The following is a 14,374-nucleotide window of genomic DNA, read 5'->3' on the forward strand; positions in this document are numbered from 1 at the left end:
TAAGTCCAAATGGGAAGATGAAAAAGCAGCCAGTAAACTGCGGGCCGAGGACTGTTCCTGGCAGTTTTTGCTTTCATTGGAAGCACAGGCTGTTTCGCCAAAGATTTAAAACAAGGAGACCTCCCCTACTGGCACACAAAGCTATTTTTCCAAAGCCACACCCACCTGCCACACTCCTGAAGTCATGCAGTGTCAGGTGTCGGGCAGGTAGAGGTGCAGCTGCAGAAAGCAGGTCTGAAAACGCCCCATGTATCAGCTGGTGTGGGGAGAGTTCAATCCAGCTCAGTTCAGGTGACCCATTGAGTTGCCTAGGCAAGCATGCCTGAACCCTGCAGGAAGCAGGATTGAACCCCCGTGTGTCAGCTCACAAATGCAGAGTCCAATTATGCTCAGGTGCGCCAGCCAGTGTTCCCCTCACTCCACAACCAGTTTAAAGGTTCCCTCCCTCTCACCATGTTTAGGGGGGTGGGAAGATAAATCTTCCACTTATCCACAACAGACAGCAATAGTGTCCACAAGGCAAAGCCAGAGCAGACAAGGGGCTGGGGCCCAGTGGATCCTGGAGGCCAACAGACAGACAGACAGACAGGCCTCCAGGATCCATTTTATATATCACACCGTTTCCAAAGAAACCCATACTTTCCAACGGAAAGCCAGACTGCACATTTTATTTTGGGGTTGGGGTTTGTGTGTGAGAGAATGTCCTGGATACTTTACAGATCCAACATTTACCAAAAAGAAAATAAATATTTTGTCACGTGTTTAAATCTGGTTTTAGCTTGTTGTTGATTTTAATAAGTGTTCGAATGTTTCAAATACTTGTCTTTGTCTCCAGTCAGCCATGGATCTGCGAATTGGCCTGGGCTTAATCCTCTACCCCTGAGCTATGGCGCAAAAACCACACTGGCCGACCTTGCAGGGTCCGTGCATGGACTCTTGAGATAGTACATGCACCATAAATTGAACGTATGGGAACAGCAATACATAAGCACTATGCAGAATAAGAGCCAAGACGGCATATTGGTTAATGCAGCTGTCAGCAACTGGTGCTCTCCACAGGTTGTTGGAGTACAGCTCCCATCAGTTCTGGCTGGGGCTGATGGGAGTTGTAGTCCAACAACTTCTGGAAGGCACCAAGTCGGCAAAGGCTGGGTTAATGGTATAAGTTTCACGTTTGGTTCAAATATCAGCACACTCATAGCTCACAGGAGATTAGAAGCAAATTATTTCTTAGCCTCAGCACCCCAGCAGTCTTGAAGGTGGCTTGTTCAGTTGCTGGTTAAGTACTTAATTCGTTCCAGAGGTCTGTTCCTAACCTAAAACTGTTCTTAACCTGAAGCACCACTTTAGCTAATGGGGCCTCCTGCTGCCGCTGCCGCTGGAGCATGATTTATGTTCTTATAAATCTTTTACCCATAATTTTATTTATTCTTTCTGCAAACCACTCTGAGGTTTCGTTACAATCAAATAGTATATAAATGTTGTGAAATAAACAGATCCACCTGTTCCATGGTACTTATTTTGCTATGTTTTTATGCGCAAGAATGCTTGAAAAAAGTAATTTTGTTCAAAGGAATGGGGAAAATGTAGCCCTCAAGACGAGGCTCCGATACCCATTAATCTCCAGCCAGCATGGCCAGCAACATTTGGAAAGCCAGAGGCTCCCCCATTTCCGCCGCAGCACAACTACAGAAAACCACACGCAATGTCGCTAACACAAAGTGGATTTTATTGTTAAGTTGGGGGGGGGGGCAATGGAATAGCACCAAAACTGCAGCATGTCTAGCAAATAACAAAAGGCTACTCCAAAACACTGCCGCTACCAGCTCATGGGAAGAGGGGGGAAAGGAGGAACCCCCCTGCCCTGTAGACACATTTGACCAGAATTCATTAAAACAATGACATCACAGATAAAACTGAGCCCGCCCCTCTCCTCAATCCGAGTCGATTAAAGTGCCAAGAGTTTTCCGTATACTATTGGTTAAGTACCCGGGGTGGGGTGGGGGGCAGAGAGGGGGGGCTGGGGAAGGAGGGGGAGAGCTTAAGCATCAAGACCGAGATGCCAGCAACAAGAGCCAACCCAGCCCCCCCCCCCCCAAATGGCTAAAAGAAATAAAGCTGGGTTTTCCTACGGTTTGGGGAATGGGGTGATGGTGCTTATAATACCATGTGTACACATCTCTGCTCCTTCATAGAAACCTGTCCTACATCAGTAGTGATTCCTGGGTCTTCACATCAGTGCCCCACAAACCCCCCCCGCTCCCCTCAGTTCTGCGGGGTGGAATAGAGGCTGTGGTGGTGGCTGCCGGACACCGTGGCCTGCGAGAACAAAAGGGGGGCCGTGGGAGGGGGCCCCCCAAACCAGTCCTGCTCCCCGCTGCGGTTGATCGAGCCGTACCAGCTCCCGACGCTGCCCAGGCGTCCCGTCAGGCTGGAAGGAAGCGGGTGGGGTGGGAAAGAAGAGGCAATTTGGGGGGGGGGGAGGCATGTGAGTGTTAGGAAGCAAAAGGAAAGAAAGGAATTAGACCAGTGGTTTCTAACCCGTTGCCCCCTTGTTCCCATACCAGCCCCCTGCTCTATAAAAAGCGTAATTCAGAACAGTAGTTTGTACGACCCACTCAGGAAGATATAAGACGATAAAATTCAAGACGGTCGCTATTAATGGCACATTTATTCAAAATCCAATTAAAACTACTTAAATTTAATTATGGATGAACTTAATAATAATAATAATTATTATTATTATTATTATTATTATTATTATTTATACCCCGCCCATCTGGCTGAGCTTCCCCAGCCACTCTGGGCAGCTTCCAACAAAATATTAAAATACCATAATGCATCAAACATTAAAAGCTTCCCTAAACAGGGCTGCCTTCAGATGTCTTCTAAAAGTCTGGTAGTTGTTGTTCTCTTTGACATCTGGTGGGAGGGCGTTCCACAGGGCGGGTGCCACCACCGAGAAGGCCCTCTGCCTGGTTCCCTGTAACTTGGCTTCTCGCAGTGAGGGAGAATGATCCAGTGATACCAGCTTTTCAGAGTCTGAAATCATTTACCCCTCATCCCCCCCAGCCTATGGGTGGCACGACCCACTTCGGGAGACCTTGAATTAGGTAAGAGATGGGGCTCAGTGGTGCTGAAGCACTCGGGAACATAGACAACTTTTCTATTCCACCAGGCTTAGGCAGGCAACTTAGGAATATATCCTTCCACAATGGTTAATTGATGTTTAACCTTTCTGTATGTTTTTATTGTATGGCTTTAAGTTTTATTGCTGTAAGCTGCTTTTATATACATTTTATGACACCGCAGCATAGCAATGCTTTTGTAAGTAAAACGACTGTTGGTATGCTGTGCCAACTTCACGGATGGAGCTTTTAAAACTTCCAGGCATGGAAACGATTTCCGTTCCACCTCCGAGGCAGGGCGGGGGGTTGGGGGGTTGGGAGCCAGTGCAAGGACGGCAGTGGGGCTGTCAGTCAGGGACCGCACACCCACCCCGGTCTAGTTCTAATGGGTCAGGGATGGGAATCTGGGGCCCCAGGAGGACTCCGACCTGGGGCAAGGTCCCAGGGGTTTAGGAGGTGGAGATCCAGGGGAAGGGCCAACAGGAAAGCGGTTCCCCCTCTGCCACCCCCAGGACGTAAGACACCCGAAGTGCACAGGCCATTGAGCTGACTCCTCCTGCGTCAGAGACTAGCTGGATGAGGAAGACTGGTGGGCATTCACAGCCCAAGAGCCCCCTCCAGGGAGGACCTAGAAGAAGAAGACTTAGACTCCAGATGGTGGGACACCGGGGAGCAGTCTGGGGAAGGGGCGAACTGGGAGGTGCTAGAAGCAGGGGGCTTGAGGGGGTCAGGAGAAGAAGGGCCTTCCAGGACAGGGTTGGAGGCTGGGAGTCGGAGTGTGAGCGCAGACTCAGACAGAGAGGAGTTGGAAGCTGCCCCTGCTGTCCAGCAGCAGGGCAGGCCCAGTCCTGCTGGCTCTCCTCCCCTGCTAACACCCAGATTGAGGAGCGTCCCTTACATTGCTGGGCAATGAGCCAGAAGAGGAGCCCACCCCTCAACGCGGCTTTTGTCTGCTTCGGACGGATCCAGAGTGAGAGGCTAGAGGGGAAGGACAGCTCCAGCGGTCAGTTTCAGCAACATCTCCAGCTGGATTAAGACACAGCCAGCTGTGTTGTTACGTTTCTGAGCACAATTCAAAGTGTCAGTGTTGACCTTTAAAGCCCTAAATGGCCTCGGTCCAGTATACCTGAGGGAGCGTCTCCACCCCCATCATTCTGTCCGTACACTGAGGTCCAGCGCTGAGGGCCTTCTGGCAGTTCCCTCACTGTGAGAAGCAAAGCTACAGGGAACCAGGCAGAGGGCCTTCTCGGTAGTGGCGCCCTCCCTGTGGAATGCCCTCCCACCAGATGTCAAGTAAATAAACAACTACCTGACATTTAGAAGACATCTGAAGGCAGCCCTGTGTGACATTTTAATGTATTTTTAATCTTTGTTGGAAGCCGCCCAGTGTGGCTGGGTAAGCCCAGTCAGATGGGCGGGGTACAAATTATTATTATTATTATTATTTGAATAAAAGCTAATGGCATTTCTTGTCTCGTATTCTTTCCTGTCCTGTGGATGACCTGGGCTCAGCTGACGGCTCCTTGACAGTGTGTGAGTGAACATCCTCCGTGGGAGAGCATCTGCTTGGCATGCAGAAGGTCCCAGGTAGGTCTGGGAATGTCCCCTCTGGGAAACCCCAGAGAGCCGCTGCCAGTCAGTGCAGACAATACTGACCACTGGCTTGACTCCGTATAAAGGCAGCTCCCTATGCTCCTGAATCAGGAGGTTGGGACAAGTGCAGCCTCGGGGAAGAAGAGAAATTACCTGCTCGTCAGTCCTTCACTTTCGTGCTGCCCGGGATGGTCGAAGAAGTAGGATCGGGAGACCCCCAGCTGCCGGTTGAAGACACGGCTGGCGCTCTGTGGGGAGGAAGGCACCATTACTGGGGACGCTGCTCCTGCAGTCAGCCTTTCCCAGCAGGACGGCAAGGTAAGGCCATGTCTGGTGCCCCCTGTCTTTTAGCAGGAGGCCTTGCCAGTGGATTGCACCCAAGGGATCCAAGCTCTTAGCCTTGGGAGACACCACGGGAGGAGAACGCAGCGTCCACAGAAATAGCTGCACCCGAAACACTGCGAGGCTCCATCCTTCTCGGTGGTGCCCCAGAGCCACGAAGCTCCCTTCCAAAAGACCTTCACCAGCTGTCCTCATTCTGGTGCCCTGCAAATGTTGCCGAACTGTCTCCCTCTGGAGGTTATGGACTCTCCTTCCTTGGAGGTTTCTCAGCAGAGGTTGGGTGGCCATCTGTCATGGATGCTTTAGCTGAGAGTCCTGCATTGCAGGGGGTGGACCCTACATTTCTATGATTCTATGACTTTGAATCCATCCCAGGCAGGGGTGTTGGGAACTATAGTCCCACCTGTGCCTGGGGGCGGGTGGGGGGGAGACATGAAACTGGCTCAGGCTGATTTGCACCTTGTCCCTACGATACAGGTGTTTTAAGCAGCCCTTGCGGAGTTTCATTTTTGCTGCTGCCTTCAGCTAGATAGGAAGTGGTCTGGCTCAGAGCTACTGAAGTGCCTGCTGTATCTATGGTTACCTTTTTGCCATCTTTTTTTGAAATTGTCGCTTGGGGAAGGCATGCCTTTAAAAATACTAGAATTCCTTCTGCTTTACAATATAAAGACAAGGACCAGAATTTGTTGTGGCGCTTTTCTTTTCGCCTCTGCCTGTGGCCCTCGGAAGGCTGCCTAGAAGGGAATGTGGCCCTTGAAAAACGTCCCCCACCCCTGCTGCACTGAGTGATGCTCTCTAATGGCAACAGCCCCCTGCCTCCCCCTACGCTTCGGGCCTCTCCTTCCACTGCCTTTTTGCTGTTCTGCTCCTCTCCCAACCAACCGTTTCAACTCACCATATCCTGAGCTGGCCGGTGCACCCGGAAGAAGCCGACTAGCAGAGACGTCGGCAGCAGCTCCCAGATGAAGAGAATGAGGCCGAAGATGACGTAACCTTGGTCTCCCAGGTCCGTGATCAGATCTGCCTGGAAGGGGAGAGAGAAGGGAGACACTTGAGCAGCTGGTCTCCACTGGGGTGGAAGACAGAGAGCCCAGTGGTTGGTGCAGCTGGAGCCAGTGACAGGCAGAGCTTCCCCCTGATCAGCAGTAAGTTAGATGGCAGGGAGGTGGGGGCCGGACAAAGGCAGGGGGAGGCAGCAAGCCACCTCCCACTTACCTGGGAGTAAGCCCCAGTTCTGAATAGACACAGTTAGGTCTGCGCTGCAATGACTGCATCCAACACAGAGTCGACCCGCAGAATTTAACGGAGCCCAGCCATTTGTTCCGTTGCAGCGGGTCTACTCCCGAGTAGGAAGGGCGGCCCTTAAGGAATCCGAACCTAGCCCGCCCTGCTCACCTGGTCGGATACGTTGTACCAGTCGTAATCGAAGGAGTCGAGGCGGGTGCGGGAAGACAGAGCCAGGGCCGCCAGGTTGTAGCAAGCTCGGCTGGCGTAGAGCAGGACGATGATGCCACCCATGGCGGCCGTTTGGCACAGCGAGGTGCCCTGTCACAGAAAAGGGGCAGACAGGAAAGAGAGACCGGTCAGTGGGTCTCAGCAAACTCAAATCAAGAGAGCCTTGTGGCGCCTTGAAGCTGTGGGACCCCGGTGGCCCACCAGGTATTTATCGGACCAAAATTCCTATCGTCCCTGACTGCTCAACAGGAAGCTGGTGGGTGAGGGGAGCTTGAATCCAGTTGGATACCGCTGAACTACTGCTCCCGTCATCCTTGACCGCAGGTGGGCGAGGCCTTCATGGATATTGCAGCTGCGACCCACTCCCATGACGACAGCTCCGCAGCTATCGGGGAGAAGGAGGGTCTTAGGGAAGAAGAGTGTCATTACCTTGAGGAAGAGGGAAACCTTCCCTTAGAAAGGACCTGTAATTTGGGGGACGAACACCTATCCTCTTTTGCTGAGGGTAATATCATTACAAATATTGATAGCAGGATGTGTGCGACGGGCATGCAGATCCCAGGGCAGACAGGCTGCCTGGCACAAAGGTTGCGGATGTTGTCTGCCACCCATATAACCTGAGGAGTCTTCAGTGGTTTTGAAGTGTGCTGCCACTGACACTATGGGGGAAATGTAACCACAAGGCCCTGGAAACCAAATTTAGGTTGAACCCTGCCGTGTGGGAATCCCTCGCAGACGAGCGCAGTGCCTGGAATCAGGTTGTGCATTTGTAGCAGTGAGCAGAGTTGGAATGACCGCTGGGAGGAGAGCAGAGAGAAGAAACGCCCTGGGGCATCTGCAGCAGCACGACCGGACACCTTCATCTGCCCCAGCTGCAACAAAACATGTCTCTCCCTGATCTATCTCTACAACTATCACCTTCCAGCAGCTTGACTTCACCTCCCAAAGGCACACTCCTCCATGTTCTCCCGAGACAGAAGGATGCCAGCAACAATGTAATAATAATAATAAATTTTTGTTTATACTCCGCCCTTTCCGGTTCACAAAACCGGGCTCAGGGCGGCTAACAATGAATTTAAAACAATTGTAAAAGCAGCATAAAATACAGTATAAAAACATGAATAACAATAAAATTCAAAATTCAGAAATCAATTTGGGGAAAATCCATCTAATAAGCATTAGATAGTCACCAGGGCTAGCTGGCTGAATTAGTCCTACTTGGGCCAGCGAGGAGGCCAGGGGAAAATTAGCTGTGGGGTCTAAGAGCGGGTAATCTTCATAAAAGAGGAGGAGGAGGGAAGAGAAGGGAAATAAAAGATCAGGCTGAATTCAAATTAAAGGCCAGGCGGAATAGCTCTGTCTTACAGGCCCGACGGAAGGAGGTTAAATCCTGATGGGCCCTGGTCTCATGGGACAGAGCATTCCACCAGGTCGGAGCCATCACTGAAAAGGCCCTGGCCCTGGTGGAGGATAGTCTGACTTCCTTAGGGCCCGGGACCTCTAAACTATGGTTATTCGTGAACCTTAAGGTCCTCTGTGGGGCAGACCAGGAGAGGCGGTCCCATAAATACTAAAAGCCAGGACCTCCAAGGCAGCTTTCTCCGACATGCTACCAGTTCCAGGGCCAGCTCAGCAGGTGAAATGCTGCGGTTTCGGTGCATGGATGGATGGGATGCCACTGCAGCAATGTCAAACCCCTGCTCCCAACTCTACTGTTGAATAGCACAGGGAAAAGAAGACTCAGCAGGCCCCAGGCCCCCGCCCCGTGCCCCCTGGCAAATGCTCACCTTGGCTTCCAGGTAGATGCGGGTGGAAGGAGAACCCCGGGCGACGAGGCAGAGGCAGAGGGCCAGTGAGACAGCCCCCAGCACAAACAGCGAGTCGCTGATGAGGACGCGTGCCAGGACCACGGCCCAGGGCTCGGCGCGGCGCCCTCGCACCAGCACGGCGCACACCACGTTCACTGCCAGGAAGAGGAGGCTGGCGCCCAGGCACGCCCCTCGCACTGCCAACCTGGGGGAGAGAAAGCGGGGAGGCAGAGTTAGCATGGCTGCTGGCCCCCGGGGCAAGGCTCTGCCTTCATTGTCAGAGGCAGACTGCCCCAAAATGGCAGGGAGAGAGCTAGTGTGCTCAGGTCTCGCTTTCAGGTTCCCCACAAGCGTCTGTCTGGCCACTGTGAAAATAGGATGCTGGATTAGATGGGCCTTGGGTCTGGCCTAGCGACAAGTCTCTTCTAATGTGCAGTGAGAGCCCCCTGGCCTTGGGAAAGGTTCAGATTTTGAGCCGTTCTCCAGTTGCAGCTCTGTAGCTTTCCCGTGGTGACAGCTCCTTAAAGGTGAAGGGACCCCTGACTATTAGGTCCAGTCGTGGCCGACTCTGGGGTTGCGGCGCTCATCTCGCTTTATTGGCCGAGGGAGCCGGCGTACAGCTTCCGGGTCATGTGGCCAGCATGACTAAGCCGCTTCTGACGAACCAGAGCAGCGCACGGAAACGCCGTTTACCTTCCCGCTGGAGCGGTACCTATTTATCTGCTTGCACTTTGACGTGCTTTCAAACTGCTAGGTTGGCAGGAGCAGGGACCGAGCAACGGGAGCTCACCCCGTCACGGGGATTCGAACCGCCGACCTTCTGATCGGCAAGTCCTAGGCTCTGTGGTTTAACCCACAGCACCACCCGCGTCTCTGACAGCTCCTTACACCCCTGCTAAACTGCAGTTAGTGTTGGTTTATTAAATTAAGGTGAACTGTGATTTATGAACCACAGTTAAGCCACAGGGCCAGGTTCAGCCAACCAACTTTCAGCAAGGGTTAGCATGGTTTATAAACCATTGCTTAGTGCTGCTTGCGAGCCAGGCCACTGAGAAAGGGAAAGTGGAAGAGCACGGAAGAGAGAGGCCTGCCAGAACAGACCCTGGGGCCCTCTAGTCCAGTTGGTTGTTCAGCTGTGTGCAGTAAGACGCTGCCAGCAAGCCTACAAGCAAAAGGCACAAATCCCACCTCTGTTGTCTGTCCTCAGCATTTGGTGGTCCGAGATAGATTGCCCCTCAACATGGAGGCTCCATCGGGAGGCCTGTCCTCTTTAAATTTTCCGAACCCCTGACAGCTATCCAATGGCAGTGTGCGGAAGTGAATCACAGCTGTGAATCTCAGGCAAGCTCCTCCCCATACTTCAGGGGAACCTTTCTCAGACTGAGGGCCAGGCCACCTTCTGGCCAACCAGGGCCACATGCCAGCTGTGGGTGGAGCCAGAGGCTAAGATGGGCAGAGCAATGGTTAATTTTACCTGTGCACCATAGGCCAGTTTCCACGCACACTCACATACGCCTCTTCATCCAGGCAACAAGAGGCATGATCAGAGTTCAAGGACCCGCTTCCAGCCAGGCAAACAACTCAGTTTTGAAACTTCACCCCGTCTCCTACTTTTGTATTGCAGGCTGTAGCTGGATACTGATGGGGGAGTCTATTTTTAATTTCATATAACATTGCGATTTTGCCTTTTAAACTTGCAATCCTGCATTCTCCATTTATTTGCCAGCTATTTTATGTGAAGAACCACATTGGGTTTATTTTAATTTTAAATTTTTATTTTAAATGGAAAATGCAACTGGTTTTCTTAAAACACTAGAATACTTTATCTTTTTTCTCCCGACACTTGAGAAGGATATATGGCAAGGCGCAATAATGCAAGGTGTTATGATGTTACACACAAATACACATCTACTCACAGGCCTTTGGTCAGTTCAGGGCGGTATTTTGCTTTGGCCTTGAAAACCACCTGGAGGGGAAGGGAAGAAAGGGGCAGGTATTAACAATTACAGAAAACAAGCAGGACCTGCAACAAACAACCATAGCATAACTTTGCTAACAAGATAGTCGGGTAGGAGAGCTGAAAAGAATACCAATATCTTTCACATCTGGTACCCCATGTGCCCCTTGGTTTCTGATGGCACATGGGTAGATGAGGCTAAAAAGCCCCAGACAAAAATGTTCACAGCCCTCTAGTGGCTAAGGTGGCTCATTTACCAGAAGTCATGGATTTAGCATTAACTCCGGAAGTGTATTCACGATTCTGTCCAAACTAAGCCTCCTGGTGTATATTTTGCTCTTGTGCTCTGAACAGAATGCAGAAGCCCACCTAATGACTTCACGAGCCAGTATGAGATTCGAATCCAGAGCTTTCTGGCTCACAGCTCAGCCTCTTAGCCGCAAAATTGTTCTCACTTTTCTTTGCTTTCATTTCACATTTTCCCATTTATATCCCACCTGTTCCTGCTCAAGAAACATTTCATCCTCACAAAAACAGGTAGGGAAGAAGAGACCAAGCGAGCTGCAGGGCTGCACAAGGATTTGACCCCAAGTCTCTCAGGTCCTAGCGCCATCCTCTAACCACTACACTGCCCTGAAAAGGCAGCAACTAGATTTGCGCAGCAAGTCGAAATTTCAGACCCCACAAGTTGGTGGGCATTCCCATTCAAATGGTATATGTGCACTGCATCATGTGATCAGTTATGCAGGGTGGGGCTTACTTGGCCCCCCACAATATTTTATTCAAATTGGCACCCCTGTGTGGCACCATCGCGAGCAGTGATGTAAGTAACGGTACAGAGCCTTCTTGGTGGTGGTGCCAAGGCTTTTGGGTCTTCTTTCCTCTCTGTGAAAATTCACCTGGTTGCCTCCCTGTTCTATGCGCTTTGTGAATATGTACTTCCTTTAAAAACAGTAACCGGGGCAGAGGTCAGTGGGGAAGAGGATCTGCTTTGCATGCAGGATCTCTCAGTTCAATCCCCAGTCTGAAACCCAGGAGAGTTGCTGCCAGTCCGTGCAGACACTGCTGAACTAGATGGACCCTCTGCTCTGTTTAAGACAGCTTCCTTTGGTTTACATCCTGAATCTCCCAGCATTCAGCTTCATTAGATGATTCTAGTATGATAAGTAAGGGGCAGGGAGAAAGCTTCCCTTTCTCTACACCGTACATAAATTTATACATAAAAAAAATAAATAAAATCCTTCCAGTAGCACCTTGAGGACCAACTAAGTTAGTTCTTGGTATCAGCTTTCGTGTGCATGCACACTTCTTCAGATATCTGAAGAAATGTGCATGCACACGAAAGCTGATACCAAGAACTAACTTAGTTGGTCTTTAAGGTGCTACTGGAAGGAATTTTTTTATTTTGTTTTGACTATGGCAGACCAACACGGCTACCTATCTGTAACATAAATTTATACATGTCTATCATGCACCCCCCACTACTTGCCCCCCTCCAAAAAAAGCCCAAATTGTTGCAACATTTCCTCATTGTTGTTCCAGCCCCCTGATCATTTTGATTGCCCTTTTCTGCAGAGGAATGGTGCTGTTGATCCTGAAACTAATTAGTTAAGAGCCATTTCATCACTAGTAGCCATGAGATTGTGAGGACAGACAAACAGGGCAGAATGATTGGTTGAGAATCCAAGGCAGCAAGTGTGCAAGGGTTGAGGCCAGAGGGAGGAGACCTGTGGCTCTCCAGGTATTGGCAGACTCCAGCACCCATCTGCACAGGCCAGCATAGCTGATGGTCAGGGATGATGGGAGTTGTAGCTCACCATCATCAGCAGGGCTGCAGGTTCCCCATCGCTGGGCTGCAAGCAATATAAAGAGCCCATATTGGGGGGAAGAACCAGGTTGAGAACCACGTTCCTTGGGGCGGAAGCTTCTAGAGCCAGGCAGGACACATGCAAGTGGTGGGCAGGGCCAGAGGTAAAGGTGGGCAGAACAATGGAAGTGACTTTGTACAAGAGGCCACATTCCAGCCATGCAAAAAAGAAGAAGAAGAAGAAGAAGAAGAAGAAGAAGAAGAAGAAGAAGAAGGTGGTTTCTACATCCTCACCCCACACAGTTCTCCATCCTCTTTCTAGGCAAGCAAGAGGCATTAGAACAGTTCAGGGGTGGGGGTGGAAAGTCTAGAAAGAGTTCCTGAGGGCCAGGTGCAGAGGCCTGAAGGGCCACCATTTCGCCCTGGCGGCCAGAGTTCACCCACCCTCAAGGACCCTTGGGATGTTCCCATCCACAAAACTGGCCCAGCATTCCAAGCAGCCATCTTTTACCCACAAGCCACCTGGGCAAGCAAGCAAACACCCCCTTAGAAGAGTTACCTGGGCAAAATACAAGTTCATGAGGGTCAAGGTGAAGAACTGGAGGCAGACGGGGCAGCAGTAGAGGAGCCAGAAGAAGAAAGGGCTCAGGTGGTTGGCTTTGAGGGTGTTCTTGAAGTAGAAGGAGAAGAGCGTGGTGCGCAGCGCAGCCCAGAAGAGGCAGAGGAAGAGGAAGACAGTCTGGTAGCTGAACTTCTTGTGGCGATAGAAGAGGACCAGCCAGAGCTGGGCGTAGACCGAAAGGAAAAGCAAGGCATAGAGGCCCGTGTACAGAGCTGTCAGCCCAACCTTGACGGCCGGCGGGAAGGCCGGGGTGAGGCGCGAAGCTGGCACAATCGAGCTGAGGTTGCCAAAGGTCTTTTCCATCTTGAATCCTGGCGAGATGGGCCCCAGTCCGGTTAGCAAGGCGTCATTTCCAGGGGGCAAGCCTCGAGGCAACCAGCACCACTTTCTTAAAACGGAGGTGCTGCCCCCAGGTCCGGTAGTTGGTTACATCCTTCAGGGCTGCTGTGGGAGGCCAGCCCCTCAAGCAGATTGAATCAAGGGATTTTTGCAAGTTCCATGGGAAGCGTGGAAGGGATTGGAAGCAGGAGAGAGAAGGGGGGAAACAACAGCTGGCCCACCCACCCTTCTTTGCTAAGAAGGCATGGAGGTGAGAACCAAATCCAATTCTTGCTGTGAATAAAAACAAACGGAAGACTTCTCCTATGCCTGGAAATGTGCTGGGTTACTCCAAGGTCCTTATCCTGTCAAATGTTCTGCAGGAATAACAAGACACCTCCCGAGGGGCTGCCCCCTCCCCTACCTAGGGCTCTTGCATCCCACCCCAGGATCAGGTGGTGAAAGGTGCCTGGGTGCACCTGTCCCTCGGCAGGTCCTGAAGCGCTTCCTCAACCACCCAGTTTTCAGGGCCACACCTGTTCAAAGTGCTCGGACACCAGGGTCCCTTAGTCCTTCGATGCCTGGATCCCTTGATTGCCTCCTTCTCTGGAAATCCCTGGTCACTTGGCTCCGTCCTCAGAGAGCTGGACCCGTATTGCTTTCCTTTCCCGGAAGCTCAGGTGCCCTTCGCTCCAAATTTCCAGGTTACCTAGAATTCTTCTTTCTGTTTTCTCCGCGGTATCGGACACCTGGGTCCCTCGGCTTCTTCGCCTTCTCCAGTTTAAGGCGCCGGTTGCCTGCGTCCCTTAACCCTTTTCTTTCCAGGCGCCGGAGTCTCTTGATCCCCTCGCTTCAGACCCTCGGACACCTGGGTCCCTTTTGTTTCCCTGACTAAACCTCAATATGCCTGGTTCCTTTAAGCCTCCACCCAGATGGTCGGATGCCTGGGTCCCTTGGCTCCTTCCGGATTCTCGAACAATAAGCAGCTCTTCCTTTCCTTTTGCTGCCTTCTCCCCAAAAAAATGGGAGGGGGGAAAGAGGAGACAGAGAGAGAGAGAGAGAGAGAGAGACGGTTCCCAGGCCTAAAGCAGCCCCAGCTGCGTTCCTTCCTGGTAGCTTCGAGCTGCGCAAACTGAGTAAGGCCCGCCCCCCTCCCTCTCACCGGCTTGGCGTGACGAAACCTGCGCCCGCTCTAGCAACCTAGTCTCCTTTTACGCAAAGGACGGAAGCGGCTTCGTGAATGGGACAGGCGGCAGAAAGTCACCTGGCTAGAGCGTCTGCGCTCCTTCCGGTCGCCATCTTAAGTGTGGGCGAGTGAAGCTTACCTCCTCCCTTACTATTGTA

The 14,374-nt window shown here is 51.6% G+C and overlaps 1 protein-coding gene across 1 annotated transcript; it reads right to left on the reverse strand.

The window, feature by feature from the left end:
• Window positions 1-1,708: 1,708 nt before the first annotated feature.
• On the reverse strand, window positions 1,709-14,180 carry GPR137 (G protein-coupled receptor 137). Its single transcript, XM_081841175.1, has 7 exons — window positions 12,650-14,180; window positions 10,243-10,292; window positions 8,306-8,531; window positions 6,459-6,608; window positions 5,959-6,087; window positions 4,875-4,969; window positions 1,709-2,431 (listed from the first exon to the last, which is right to left on the reverse strand). The coding sequence occupies exons 1-7, from the start codon at window positions 13,013-13,015 to the stop codon at window positions 2,266-2,268; spliced, it is 1,182 nt and encodes a 393-aa protein (XP_081697301.1). The 5' UTR covers window positions 13,016-14,180; the 3' UTR covers window positions 1,709-2,265.
• Window positions 14,181-14,374: the final 194 nt, after the last annotated feature.

Source organism: Podarcis erhardii, assembly GCF_964252035.2.
Source record: "Podarcis erhardii genome assembly, chromosome: 15".
Taxonomy (NCBI): Eukaryota; Metazoa; Chordata; class Lepidosauria; order Squamata; family Lacertidae; genus Podarcis; species Podarcis erhardii.